Raw genomic sequence first — 12,822 nt, forward strand, 5'->3', positions numbered from 1 at the left:
CAAATCATACTTGAGACATCGTACCACATAATACAATCAAAGTTTTGTTCAAAGTTTCAGAGCAATGGCCATCAATCATAATCTAACCTCAGCAGACAAAAGAGAAATTGTGTCAGCCTACTGAGTGATAGGCTTCAATGATGCTCAGTCAGATCTCATAGTTGGATATGTACCAATCTAAACCTTGCCAATGATGAAATCATACTTGAGACATCGTACCACATAATACAATCAAATTTTTGTTCAAAGTTTCTGAGCAATGGCCATCAATCAGAATCTAGTTGATGTGTTATATGTCGGTGTTTTATGTGATGTGTTTGATCACTATTAAATCTTTAATTCAACCATAATGATGATGTCATTAGTTTCAGGAAATTGAAATTGAACTTGTATTACACAAGTATTAACAACATCATGAGTTACACTGATCTAGCAATGACTTCATTTTAGATTATAGTTTGTTAAATAACTCTAAAAAGCTAAATCCGTTAAATATTTTTCTTAATGTTTGGTACTAATAGTAGTTTACTTGAATTCATATTAAATTAAGATCTGAAACCCCTGAGTAGAAGACAATATTGAGGTCTAAGAAATAAATTCTGAGTTAAATCCAAAACATTTATTTATAATGGTTAAAAATCACAATTCTTGTAAATCTCTACTCATATCAAAACAAATTAAAGTATAATACGCTACTTAACATATAAAATTTAATCATAAACAATTTTATTATAAAGCATTATAACTACATTTATTCATTTAAGTCTCTTTAATGGTATGTGACTAGAATCTAAAATAGGAATCACTTTTCTCTTGCACTGTAATGTAAATGAAAATGTATTTTTTAAAGTATATTTGAAACTATATCTATTTTTATTACATTATAATCTGTTAAAACTTAGTCTTTTCTCATTTTAAAATTTACCAAGTGATTTAATTATAATTTAGAATGAAAACAAAACACTAGGTCAGTACATGAATGTACATACAGTACAATGTTGAACCGTCTTATTTTCAAAACAATACAGTGAAATTCTGATTAAACATTTAATTTTTAAATAGTTTCTTTCTTATACTCAACACGTTAATTTTCATCTGAAGATATGTCATCATTGCAAGCAGTTAAAATATCACTAAACTTTAAAATTTTACAGGTGACTGCGGTTTTATTATATTTTAGTGAGTTGTACCACAGATTAGATTCCTAGCACATTTTATCTTATATGACATAATTTTAGGGTTTATTTATACTGTGTTTCCTAATTTAAAGATTTTATTTGTATTTAAGAATAAAGTACATAACAATAATTACTTGGATAAACGATTTAGAAATATATTGTAATTAATTCTAAATACTTAAATTGAAAGTAAATAGAGTTTGAAATGAGAGTGCTAGAGTTTGGAGGAACAGGTAAGTACAGGCCTTGATTATATGAATAAGCATTTGTATATAATTAAGGGTATAGCTCCACCACAGTGTTTTCTATGTGTCAACAAGACTCTTTTGCTGATTGAAACATTTAACTCTTTAAAGTATAAAAGCTGCAAAATAACAGAAAAAAGGTATAACCTGAGATGAAAGTACTTTATATTTAATGAGAGCTCAGAGGGGTTGAGACTATTTAGCACTTTTGTCGTATTGAGTCACCTTTTGGGCGATTTCAAAATTACTAAGAAATAGTTCTTCTAGCTCAGGCGGAAGAAATATGTTGATTTTGTGTATGAAATATTTTAAATTTATCCTCATGGGATTTACATGTACTCAATATCTCAAAAACTATTCGAGATACAACATTGTTTATAAAAATAGTGTTGGCACAAAAAAAATCATAAAAAGAATCCAGTTGATGGAAAAATCAAAATGATTAAATACTCGAAATGACAATAAAAATACTTTTATCCTTCTCTATGTATATGTTATCAGTTATTTTAAAAGCAGTGTGGTGAACAATAATTTTCCTAGTTTTTAACATCTATCCTACAAACAATGGAGTGGCCAATAGCGAGTTCCTTCCAATCTCATTTTGTTCCCACTTCTTAGCTGACGTCCCATGCACTGTCATTGTTGATAGATGAGTCTTACAATATAATAATTAATCTGTCTGTTGTGTAGTCAATTAAATGTTCCTTTCCATAATATTCGTCTGCAAATCAAACAGCCCTCTTATAAACTTTTACCCAATCTTCTTGTGTTACTGAGCCAACCTTTATTTGCATAATGCAATGGTCTTTGACAAAATGTTCCTACCTAGATAACCTTTCATTATTCCTCAAATATTTTCTATCAGGTTTGTGTGCATGGTTTTCCAACAATTCAAATCTTTTAAGACTGGTTTATAAAACAGCATACTTTAGGATTTACCAAAATTACATTCAGTTTTTTACCTTGTGCTGACCACTTTTCTGCATTTTTGAAATTGGAGGTGGATGCTTTGATGATTCGAACGTTGATAGGCGTGTTATCAATAACTATCAGACAGTTTATTGGTAAATTTGGAGTGAACTAAGTTCTTGTCCAAATCATCCCATCGTTATACCACCTATGTGCGATATTATGGCCCTCTCGCCTTTGCTTACAGTAGAACTCGAATTATCCGGATCAGATTGAGAGGTACATTATCCTGCGAGCAACAAATATGCAGGAATCACACGCAGTAGTTGACCCTCTAACTGTGAACATAGTGTAGTGATAGAGGGGGGGGAGGGGTGATAACTCGCACTGCCTTGCCACCCTACTACTGTCATTCACTACAGTCTATTGATAATTAGTCAGCCAGTGCTTCTTCAACCTGCAGTAGGATGAATTGATATATTAAATTTTTCGTCTTCCTTAGTGTTTTGATTTCCGTGTGCAGTACTATAATGAGTTCTAGTGTAGTGTTAACGTTGGCCTATAAAATTAAAATTAACAAACAGTTGGACAAAGATATCTCGGGTCAACTTTTAGCCACGGTGTAAAAAGTGGAACATCAACAATATCGAACATAAAAAAAAATCCTCCATTGTACACTTTGTATCCGTCCTCGAGAATGAAATTGGAAGTTCATCGAGGAAGTATATGAAAAAGTACAAAATAAGAACTGAAAGAAGCAGTATTTAAGTGGTTCATGCAGTTGCAAACATTGTGGAACCCTCATTCAGACCCGATTATTTGTGAAAAAGCCTGCTTTTTGCAAAGGAAATAAAACAGTGCAGATTCAATGGATGGCTATGAAATTTTAAAGCCAAACACGGAATCCGGGAGTTGGACTTAAGTGGAGAAAAGCTTTCAACAGACCCTAAAGCTGCTGAAAACTTAATTGAAACTTTTTAAGAATTGAATCAACTTCTTATGACTAAGTTTTTATAGAATGCAGATAAAACGGACCCAAAATGGAAAGCCTTGCCAAAAAACAACATTGGCTTCCAAAAGAGAATCAAATGCTCCTAGTAACAAAGTTATCAAAGATTGTGTGACTACCCTTAATTTTGCTGATTCAAAGGGAAATTACAGATTACCCCTACTAATGATAGAAAAATAAAAAATAACAGGGCATTCAAAAACGTAAAAGAAGTCTGAAAACACTCTCTACAGCTGTCACGCGACTGCATCCTTCAAAAAAATTCTCAATCCCTTTTTTGGAGACCGAAAAGCCCTTTGGAAATTATTTTGAATGTTAACCCTCTGAATATTAACCCACAGGTCAGAAGTGGCTTGAGGACTTTGTGGTAAGTGAGCAAAAGGGCATCCTGTGTACCAATTGTAGCTAGACATCTTAAGGCATAAATAGATGAGTTTTTTTTACATAGATAATCTATGTGGACATCCCATTTCTATTACTTTGAATATTACAGGAACATATCTATACAAGAACATATCTTTAGTTCCTGTCATAGCCAAGATTGTAGAAGCAGCCATCAAGAACCAAATCAGCAGTTACTTTGAGTCTCACCAGTTACTTGCATCTACCCAGTTTGGTTTTAGGCCTGGTATGTCTACGGTTGACGCTGTCAGTGACCTTGTGGATTCAATTATTGAAGGTTATGAGGTTCTCACATGTTACTGTGAGAAAGGTGAGTTGTCACAAGCTCTAATGTGCGACTTAAGCAAGGCCTTCGACTGTGTCGACCATGGCGTCCTTTTGCAAAAGTTAGAGCAGTATGGGGTTACTGGTACTGAATTGAAACTTTTTGAATCTTATTTAAATAACCGCTATCAACAAATTTGTGTCAATGGTTCTCTATCCGATGCTGCCCAAGTTCTGTATGGTGTCCCATAGGGTTCAGTTTTGGGCCCTTTTCTTTTTTTGATAATGGTTAATGACCTTCCTGATAATGTATCGGCTAGTACACTTATGTTTGCTGATGATGTTACTTTTTGTAAGTCCAATAGCTGTTATCTTAATTTGTGTGATTACATGACAAATACAGTTCTAAGTGAAGCAGCTGAGTGGTATGCAGCAAATAAATTTTTATTGAATGTGGAAAAAACTCAAATAATAAACTTTTCTGTAAACAATAGTTTTCTTAATAGTAATAATGTAGACTTTGTACAACCTGTTAAATTGTTAGGTTTTTATATTGACCTAAAATTATCTTGGCATTCACATATAGAACATGTTTGTAGTAAACTTTGTAAAGTAGTGTACCTGATTAAAAGATTAAGAGAAATTGTACCCACCAACTTTTTAAAACAATGTTATTATGCTTTTTTTCACTTTGTGTTATTGTACAGTATTTTGTACTGGGGTAATGATATAGGTGTATTAAATGTTTTATTGTTACAAAAGAAGATATTAAGGATATTAACTTTCTCAGGTTCAACTGACCATTGTAGACCACTTTTTGTTAGAGAGAGAATTTTGACTGTGATCAACTTGTATATCTTTATATGTTTATGTCATGTGAAAAATAATTTATTTCAACACTCCCTTGCTACTGATGTACATAACCATTTTACCAGGTCTAGTCACACTATTCGTTTTCCTCACTATAGGCTAAGCAAAACTATGTCTTCCTACAACGTTATGAGCATAAAGCTTTTTAAAAGGCTCCCACCAATTGTTCATCACATTAGCAGTGCTAGATTTAAGAATGTTATGTATAACTGGTTAATAGATAACCCATTTTATGATGTAAAAGAGTTTTTAAATTTCACTTTTAACGAAACAACTTTGAAATTTTAAGCTAAGTTACCATTTTAATTTAGTTTTAAGGATCTTTTAACTGTTGACGCTTTGTATGTGCCTTAAACTCATATTTTTATATTTTTGCAATGTAAAACTTACTCTTAATTAATTTTCTAACTTGTAACCTGCAATTGAAGATTCTATTGTAATTTGGTTACAAATCATGTTGTAATTTGACTCTGCCTATTGCATATCATGTTTAATGGCAATAAAGAATGTCTATGTCTATTTCTATGATACAACAGATGAAGTGCTGAGTATTTCATTATTTAGAGTTTGGAGGTTTAGAGGAAGATTAAAAGACAGTTTGATGAGAAAATGAACGATTCAGTTTTGGACGTCTGTAGGAAGAGTTTATTAGATGAAAACCAGAGAGTTAAACGTCAAGAATATTCATCAAACTGAGTTTGCATGAACCTTGAGTCATCGCCCTTAAAGAGAAGGCTAGTATCATTGGCAAACAAATTTATTTTTTGGTTGTTAGGAGAGACTGCGTTGCTTAAAAAAGAGGAAAAGTCATTAACGAATATTATGAATAACAATGGAGCCCTGAGGAACACCTGTTTTAATTAAACTAAAATCTGACCGACACACATTTGTAGGTTGGGAGATTTCAACAAACTGAGTCCTGTTTGTCAGATAAGAATAAAACCAATCAAAAGCCTGGCCTCTGACACCATAGTGATGGAGCTTATCAAGAAGAATTTGATGATCAACAACATCAAAGGCCCGGCTAAGATAATAGTAGAGGTCCAATAAACAATCATAGGACTTTAAAAAAGTGTAAATTTGATCGAGTAGAGAATATACAGCAAACAATGTGGTGAGGATTGGCCGGAACTCTAATTGAGACTTAGAATGTTTTGAGAGGTAAGAATTAAAGAAGTTGGTGATGGATAATACATTCAAAGATTTTGGAAAAAATAAGAATAATAGAAATTGGGCTATAACAATTGAAATTATGATGATTGTTCTTTTTAAAGATAGGGATCGTTCTCAAAGTTTTTAAGTCTTGTGGGAATAACCCTTTAGATAAGGATTTATTAAATATGAAAGAGGACAGGTGCGTGTTCATTCAAAAAAACACCAAATATCTTTAGTTTTGCTGTTTTTTAGAGAATTAATGGCCTTAAGCATATGAAAAGTTTCTATAGGATGTAAGACGAATGATCTATTGTTAAAGAAGGAATGTAAGGCCGATCCACATTGTATTTCTCCACAAGGAGAATAATGCGAGGCCTGCTGATCTCAAGCATCTTCCGGGGACTTGAAAATTGCTCACACAGGCTATGGCACATGCAAAATCTAAAAAAATACGATGATTCGTATTATAAACGTGAATCTTCACAGAAGTCGAGTAGCTGATGCTGTTTTAGATCAAACGAGGTTGGAAAAACACATAGACCTTCCGATCATCATAAAACTGTATTGAAACAAGTATGATCCAGGGTGGTTTCTGAATGACCTCAGAACGGAATCATTTAGACAAAAATGCTGATGATACAGTTGCAAGAAGAAGATCTTCAACCATAGACTGTCATTGGAGTTATGCTTTGAGGACGGGAATGCTGGAATATGGTGACCAAATACATGGAGAAAATTCTGAGGGCGAAAAAAAGTGACTAGATAGTAAACAACTAATCTAGGAAGTAAGGAAACCAGATGAGAGCTTGAATAAGGCTCAAACAAAAGGCCTAGTCCTAAGTATTGAGAACACCATTTCCAAGCTGGTTCAAGAAGAGAAGGGGTGTTTTTTTAAGTGGGTAAGCCTTCAGGAAAAACCTGTTGGAGAGCCCCACACTTGTTTGCTTCGTTACGGTGAGGCCAAACGTTCATGCAGTAATGCATTATTTACACCACCTCAAAAAAACCCCTTCACGTTTGATTGCACTTGTTGAGCCATTTTTCGAGTGCTTTTTGGTGAACCAGAATGCCTCAATTGGGATGATTGAACCTTAGTTTCAACGTCATATCCGTAAACCTATGTTTCATCACTTGTTATAACCATGTTTTGATAAGTCTACATTGTCATTAATTTCATTTAGTGAATCCTGAGCAACTTTCATTTGCAGCTGTTTTTATTCCAAATTCAACATTTTGGGAAGAAATGTTGCTGCCCCATGTTTAAAACCCGAAACATTTGAATAAATTTCATGGCATGAGCCAATTAATATGCCAACATCATCAGTGACTTCTCTGAATTTAATATGGGGATAATAATATGGCACTCATAACCATTTCTTCCATATTCTTCAAGTTTTCATTGGTTGTGGATGTGCTGGGGTGTCCAGAACGTTCGTCATCTTCAATGCCTTCACGGCCATCTTTGAAAAATGTATACCACCTATAACCTCATTTTACTCATAGCAGATTCACCATAAGCCTATATTAGCATTTCTCAATCTTTGTTACACTATCTCATTTTTCACATAAAATTTGACACAAATTCTTTAATACATTTTTTTAACATAAAAAATCACTGAGTTCATAAAATACGTCCAACCTTAGCAACTGCCACTGAAAAAGTAACATTGAATACAGCTGTAAATTGTATTATTCTTCAGGAGCATGAGTACCAACATAACAAAAAAATCTTGATAATCAGATTCTCCAAACCTGTAAAACTTAACAATTCCCATTACCTTTTGAACAGACCTCGTACTATATGAGAACATGAATTAATATAAACATAATTACTAAAACTCACTATTCACTTAACCTTAACAGCAAGGATAATATTAAAAACAGATAGCGAACTACAATTACTAAAATTCACTATGTAAAAGCTTACATCTACATTTTACTTGACTGATCTTGGTGTCTTAATGTATGTAATTAAATTTAGCAACATAAAATTCCTATTTTCATAATCCTATTATTTTTTATGTTATTATGCTTTCAAAAGGTCAATCACCGCAATATTGGACCGTGGCATGATAATCTAATAATAGTTTATTCTTGATTGGAGACTGCCAAAAATAACGAGTTTTCAAGTTTTTATCTTTATTGGTTTCTAAAATAAAAAAATAAAATCTATAAAACACATACTAACAGAAAAATGGTAAACTAAAATTTTCTGACCCATGTTTATATTACACTTTTTGCTTACGTTTGCCGAAAAACAAATCTCTAAAAGATTTGTCGAGAGTTTGTAAATACCCTGTACAATTGGCTATGCAAAATGAAGGTGTTTTTTTTAAAACTACTGAAGACAACAGGATTTTGCCATTGTTCAACACTACATCTTGTGACCTATATGTATCTCTTCCTCAGGTGGATAAATAAGCTAATTTTTTGATGCACAACTTTTTCAAGTATTATCTATGGCATTGGTAAGTTCATCGCTACTTACTTACTAGATTAAAATAAATTGTACATGCTTAACTTTATGTTTTAAGCTTTTATGAAGTCTAATAAATGTACTGTTATATTTTTGTACAACGATCGCAAACATTCAATAAACTGTTATTCTTTAAAATCATCCTTCGTCAATAACAAACTTTAAAACTGAGAACTAAAGAAGTAACTTAGCTAACACAGAAACATAATGTTACTGATTTCTTGTATCAATGAACAGTGGCAAAACAATCCTGTTACCTTCACAATTCTTCCATCATTGAGAACAAACCAAGAATTAACACTACTTTTGTACATTGTCATGTTTTACTTACATCAGTGCAATACAAAATTACGATTATTTTATTCTAAAGTGTGCATCTCTTAATCAACCTGCCCAATATAGATTACACATCTATTCCTAACATTATTTTAGTCTGTTATTCTAAACAACAACAAATAATATTACATGTAACTTCTTATTTTGTATAAAATTACCTCCCAGGGCAACAATTTGTGGTGGATGCCATTTGAAGGGCTAAAGCAGCCAATGGCTTGTTAGTCTGGCAACAACTGCCTTCCAGTACTTTCCTCAGTTGATGCAGAGTCTTCAGGCAAACTGTCACACAACAGCTGTTCACCTTAGAGCCCCCAGTCTTACATTTACAGGTACTATCAATTTCTGAGTTGGTAATTTCACTGCGATCAGAACAACTAGTGCTTGCATTATTGTGTGTAGTTTCTTTTGGAAATAACGTTTCACTGGTAATTTCACTGTTTTCAACCCAATCCAACTTTCCATCAATATCCAAATCGTCCCCTAACAAACCCATGGCATCTTGTAGAACATAATTATTGTTTTCAATATTCCTCCACAACTCTGCAATGTCTTCACTTGCTAATGAGTTTGTTGTTAGCGGTGAAATTTCTTCTTGTCCCCCATTAATTATCTCCGACTCATTCTGAGACTGGATTGTTTCCTGTACATTAACTGCCTCAACTGGAATATTACTAAGCTGAGATAAATTTTGTTCAGATGTCATGCTAAGTTTCTTCTTGTTCATGATTTCATTCCACTGAAGTTCAATAATATCCAGTTGTGGACTAACAACAATTTCATTCACAGCCGAAATATCGGCCCACTCAGTTGGTTTTCCGAGGTCCATGATAATTTTTTCAGGGTCAACGTCTGGTGATGTATCGCCAGCCGTTGGATTTGAAGAAGTAGTGACAAGATCAAATTCTGTTGATTGTGAACTGGGATTTACTATCAATACATTTTCAGTATAATTTGAAACTATGTTGTTAACCTCATCTTCCAAAGGAGGTACTGAAATAAAAACAGCTTGCTTACAATCAGGTACAAATCTGTTGGCAGTTTCTAAATCAGTAGGCAATTCTAACAATAAATCTTGTGACATAAATTCGATTGAGTTACATGGTTTGTCTTGTAAACAAATGTTACTACTAATTTCTGGAGGGCTTGACTCAAAGCTGGTTTCAGATGTTGATGCTGAAGAAAGACAGCTGGTTGGAGAACTATTGGTGGTAACTGGTACTGAAGTTTCTGAAGTTGTACCTGCAATTTCAACATATCAAGTTAATAAGAACTTCATAACAGTTAACACTTTAAACAGATAATACTACAGTGAAACCTCACTATAATGTCTTCTTTCCCCACAGACTCACTGATATTATAAGCAGGAAACTTTACAAGCAAATTCGGTTATTTCATAATTGTTTGTCCCTCTCTCAATTAACTGTTTTAGGCACTTTAAAGACTAACTAATATCTAGAAGATTGTGATGTATTGAAGCCGATATCAATTTGATAATTGCATCTACTGAGATTTGCTATGTAAACAGCATTAATTACCAATTACTAAAATGTGTCTTTGTCATTTTTTGTTTGATAAACTGGGGATAGGTAATCTAATTATTAAATTATCGTAGTTTTTAAATAATATTTTGTTAACAGTTTATATTTTCTATAATTATATTCATGCTTCTCTGCGAATCTGCCACTTTTATCTGTGGACAATGCTGATCGGCAGTATGCAATTTAATAATTCCTAAAACATGTTTTTATTGTACTTTGCATAAAAACAAAGTGTAGATAACCAAATAATTTAGAATATGCTAAATAAATGAATTCAAAATTTTGGAAATTTAGCCATCCTGATTATATAACTGTAATTGAATTGAATTTTTAAATATATATATGTATGTATGTGTATATATATATATATATATATATATATATATATATATATATATATATATAAAGAACTGTATGTGTGTCTACATACAATAAAATACCTTGCAATCCAGAATTTTCAAAAGACGTAGAAAAGTCATCACTTGGTTCTTCTTGATCAGATGGATTATCCTCCACTTCAGAACAATCTTCTACTTCCGGCTCCGTGTCCAAATCCTACAAGCACAGTAAATTATTCAAAAATAAAGATATACAAGCCACTATTTGATATGCTCACTTAACCCTGGAACTAGTATGGTTAAATTTAAGATTTTGTTATAACCTATTTAAACTTCATTAAAAATATATATGTTGAAGCCAATAAATATAGTGTAATATATAAATTTAATCAGCATGAACTAGAGATTTTTCTCTCCAAGCATCATAGAGCTCCAATTTCTTAAGAATTTGTAACAAATATAATCTTAATGAAAGGTTTACCATTTCATAAGGAAAATAATGTTTTAGATATACAGTATTTGAATAAAGTATTCCCATAGTTCATAATTTTTGATCGGCTGAATAATTTAAGATGACCATTAGGGAATTGTCATAACATAAACTGAAGTTGTTTTTGCAAATTTTTAGTGGGAAGGACCCATGGTGTAACACCCCAAATTAAAGGTCTTAATGAGACTTCCCTTAACAAAATGGTGATAATTTTAACTTTAAATTCATAAATACATTACTTTAATTAAATTTTATTTTTTAACATTGTAATGGTGAAAATTACACTAGAAACAATCAATGAGTCTACTGAACAATGAAGGAGATTTTCCAGAAGCTTCAGTGATTGTGGTTGTGCGAGGGGGATTGAAACTCTCCTATCATTACTATCAAATGTACTGCACATTTATTTGAAGGTATTCTTTAGACACTCAGTGAAAAATAACATTTCAGTTTAAAGTATTATAATAAAGATTCTTAACAGAAAAATGTTATATTAATTTCCTCTATTAATGTGTCCTATACCAAGAGGGGAGCACTTGGCTTCTTACCTTGACCTTTGACCTCAGCCTTGTAAACAAAAATTGTTGATAGGAATCTTTCATTGTTTTCTTGGATTAAGTGAGTTTTGAGGATAAAACATGTTTACTTTATGAAAATGAAATGAAAAATGCCTTTATTAAAGAGGCTGAATTAGGGCTATTAAGCCCTATCTACCACTCAATCTCATATTGTATACAGTAAATTTACAATAGTTTGATACAATTGCGGTAAATTATTAACTTATGCTTTAGATAAAAATTAACAAAATTGCTTAACCTATATAGCATTAAATGAACTTAAAATAACAATCTATATATTTAAATGAATTCAAAACTTAAAATACATAAGAAACTTTATGTCCCCGCTTCCTGTAAATCAATTTTATTCTGAGTAAGATTTCATTTAAACTTTACCCTTATCATTACCCTTTTATAGAAAGTATTTGAGGAAATTCCCCCTTTGTAATTAATAACACAGTTTCAGAAAATAAAAAGTATTGCAAACAAAATGATTTATGTGATTTGTGATTGTGTAACAAGCATCTGTTATTTGTCTTGCTAGATAGAGGACAAATCATTATTTTTTTAATTATTACTACAATGTTTTTATTGTTTTATTCTGCTGGTTTTTAACCAAATGGATGATTTATATCAGCTGAATGTTTCAACATTATAGAAAGAAATTTTCAATGTTTAGAACGATTCAGGTGTACATTGGTTTTCATTACAGAGTATTAACCCTTCCAGTGTCAACTTTTCAGTGTGAAAAAAGTGCCAGCATCCGATTTTACCAGACACCAGATATCAGGAAGAAATAAAATCTTCAAATACATATTTTAGCTTTTGTTTTATATCAGCTTGTTCATAAAGATACATGACAAGATATTGTTTATTTTCCACTTGGACAAACCAGAATATATTTCAGAGATTAACATTGGCGTCAAAACTACAATCACGTTGGTCATGCGGCTCACCTTCCACCAGCCCTTCCTGCCCAAAATGTTTTAGGGCAGAGAATGAATGCAATGACCACTCTGAACATACTAGGGTAATTCAATAATTAAAGAGACAAA

The 12,822-nt window shown here is 32.2% G+C and overlaps 2 protein-coding genes across 2 annotated transcripts in view; one reads left to right on the forward strand and one right to left on the reverse strand.

Annotated features, from left to right (window-relative positions):
- The first annotated feature begins 1,383 nt into the window (after positions 1-1,383).
- LOC124358388 lies at positions 1,384-4,259 on the forward strand. The gene is made up of 2 exons (XM_046810687.1): positions 1,384-1,411; positions 3,835-4,259. Exons 1-2 carry the CDS (start codon positions 1,384-1,386, stop codon positions 4,257-4,259), a joined length of 453 nt encoding a protein of 150 aa, XP_046666643.1.
- Positions 4,260-8,812: 4,553 nt separating this feature from the next.
- The window catches only part of LOC124357637 (metal regulatory transcription factor 1-like), a 35,072-nt gene continuing 31,062 nt past the window's right edge, over positions 8,813-12,822 (reverse strand). Inside the window, exons 6-7 of the mRNA XM_046809610.1 lie at positions 10,823-10,937; positions 8,813-10,083 (exon numbers count right to left, since the gene is read on the reverse strand). Coding sequence (XP_046665566.1) covers positions 8,999-10,083; positions 10,823-10,937 — 1,200 coding nt within the window. The 3' untranslated portion in view covers positions 8,813-8,998. The remainder of the gene's footprint in view (positions 10,084-10,822; positions 10,938-12,822) is intronic.

This window comes from Homalodisca vitripennis, chromosome 3 (genome assembly GCF_021130785.1).
Source record: "Homalodisca vitripennis isolate AUS2020 chromosome 3, UT_GWSS_2.1, whole genome shotgun sequence".
NCBI classification, from domain to species: domain Eukaryota; kingdom Metazoa; phylum Arthropoda; class Insecta; order Hemiptera; family Cicadellidae; genus Homalodisca; species Homalodisca vitripennis.

Excerpts from the sequence above, each read along its gene's own strand:
- LOC124358388 (XM_046810687.1), top strand. The coding sequence starts at position 1,384 with ATGAGAGTGCTAGAGTTTGGAGGAACAG. Across the intron at positions 1,412-3,834 it reads GCTAGAGTTTGGAGGAACAG|GAACATATCTATACAAGAAC; the intron begins GTAAGTACAGGC and ends TGAATATTACAG.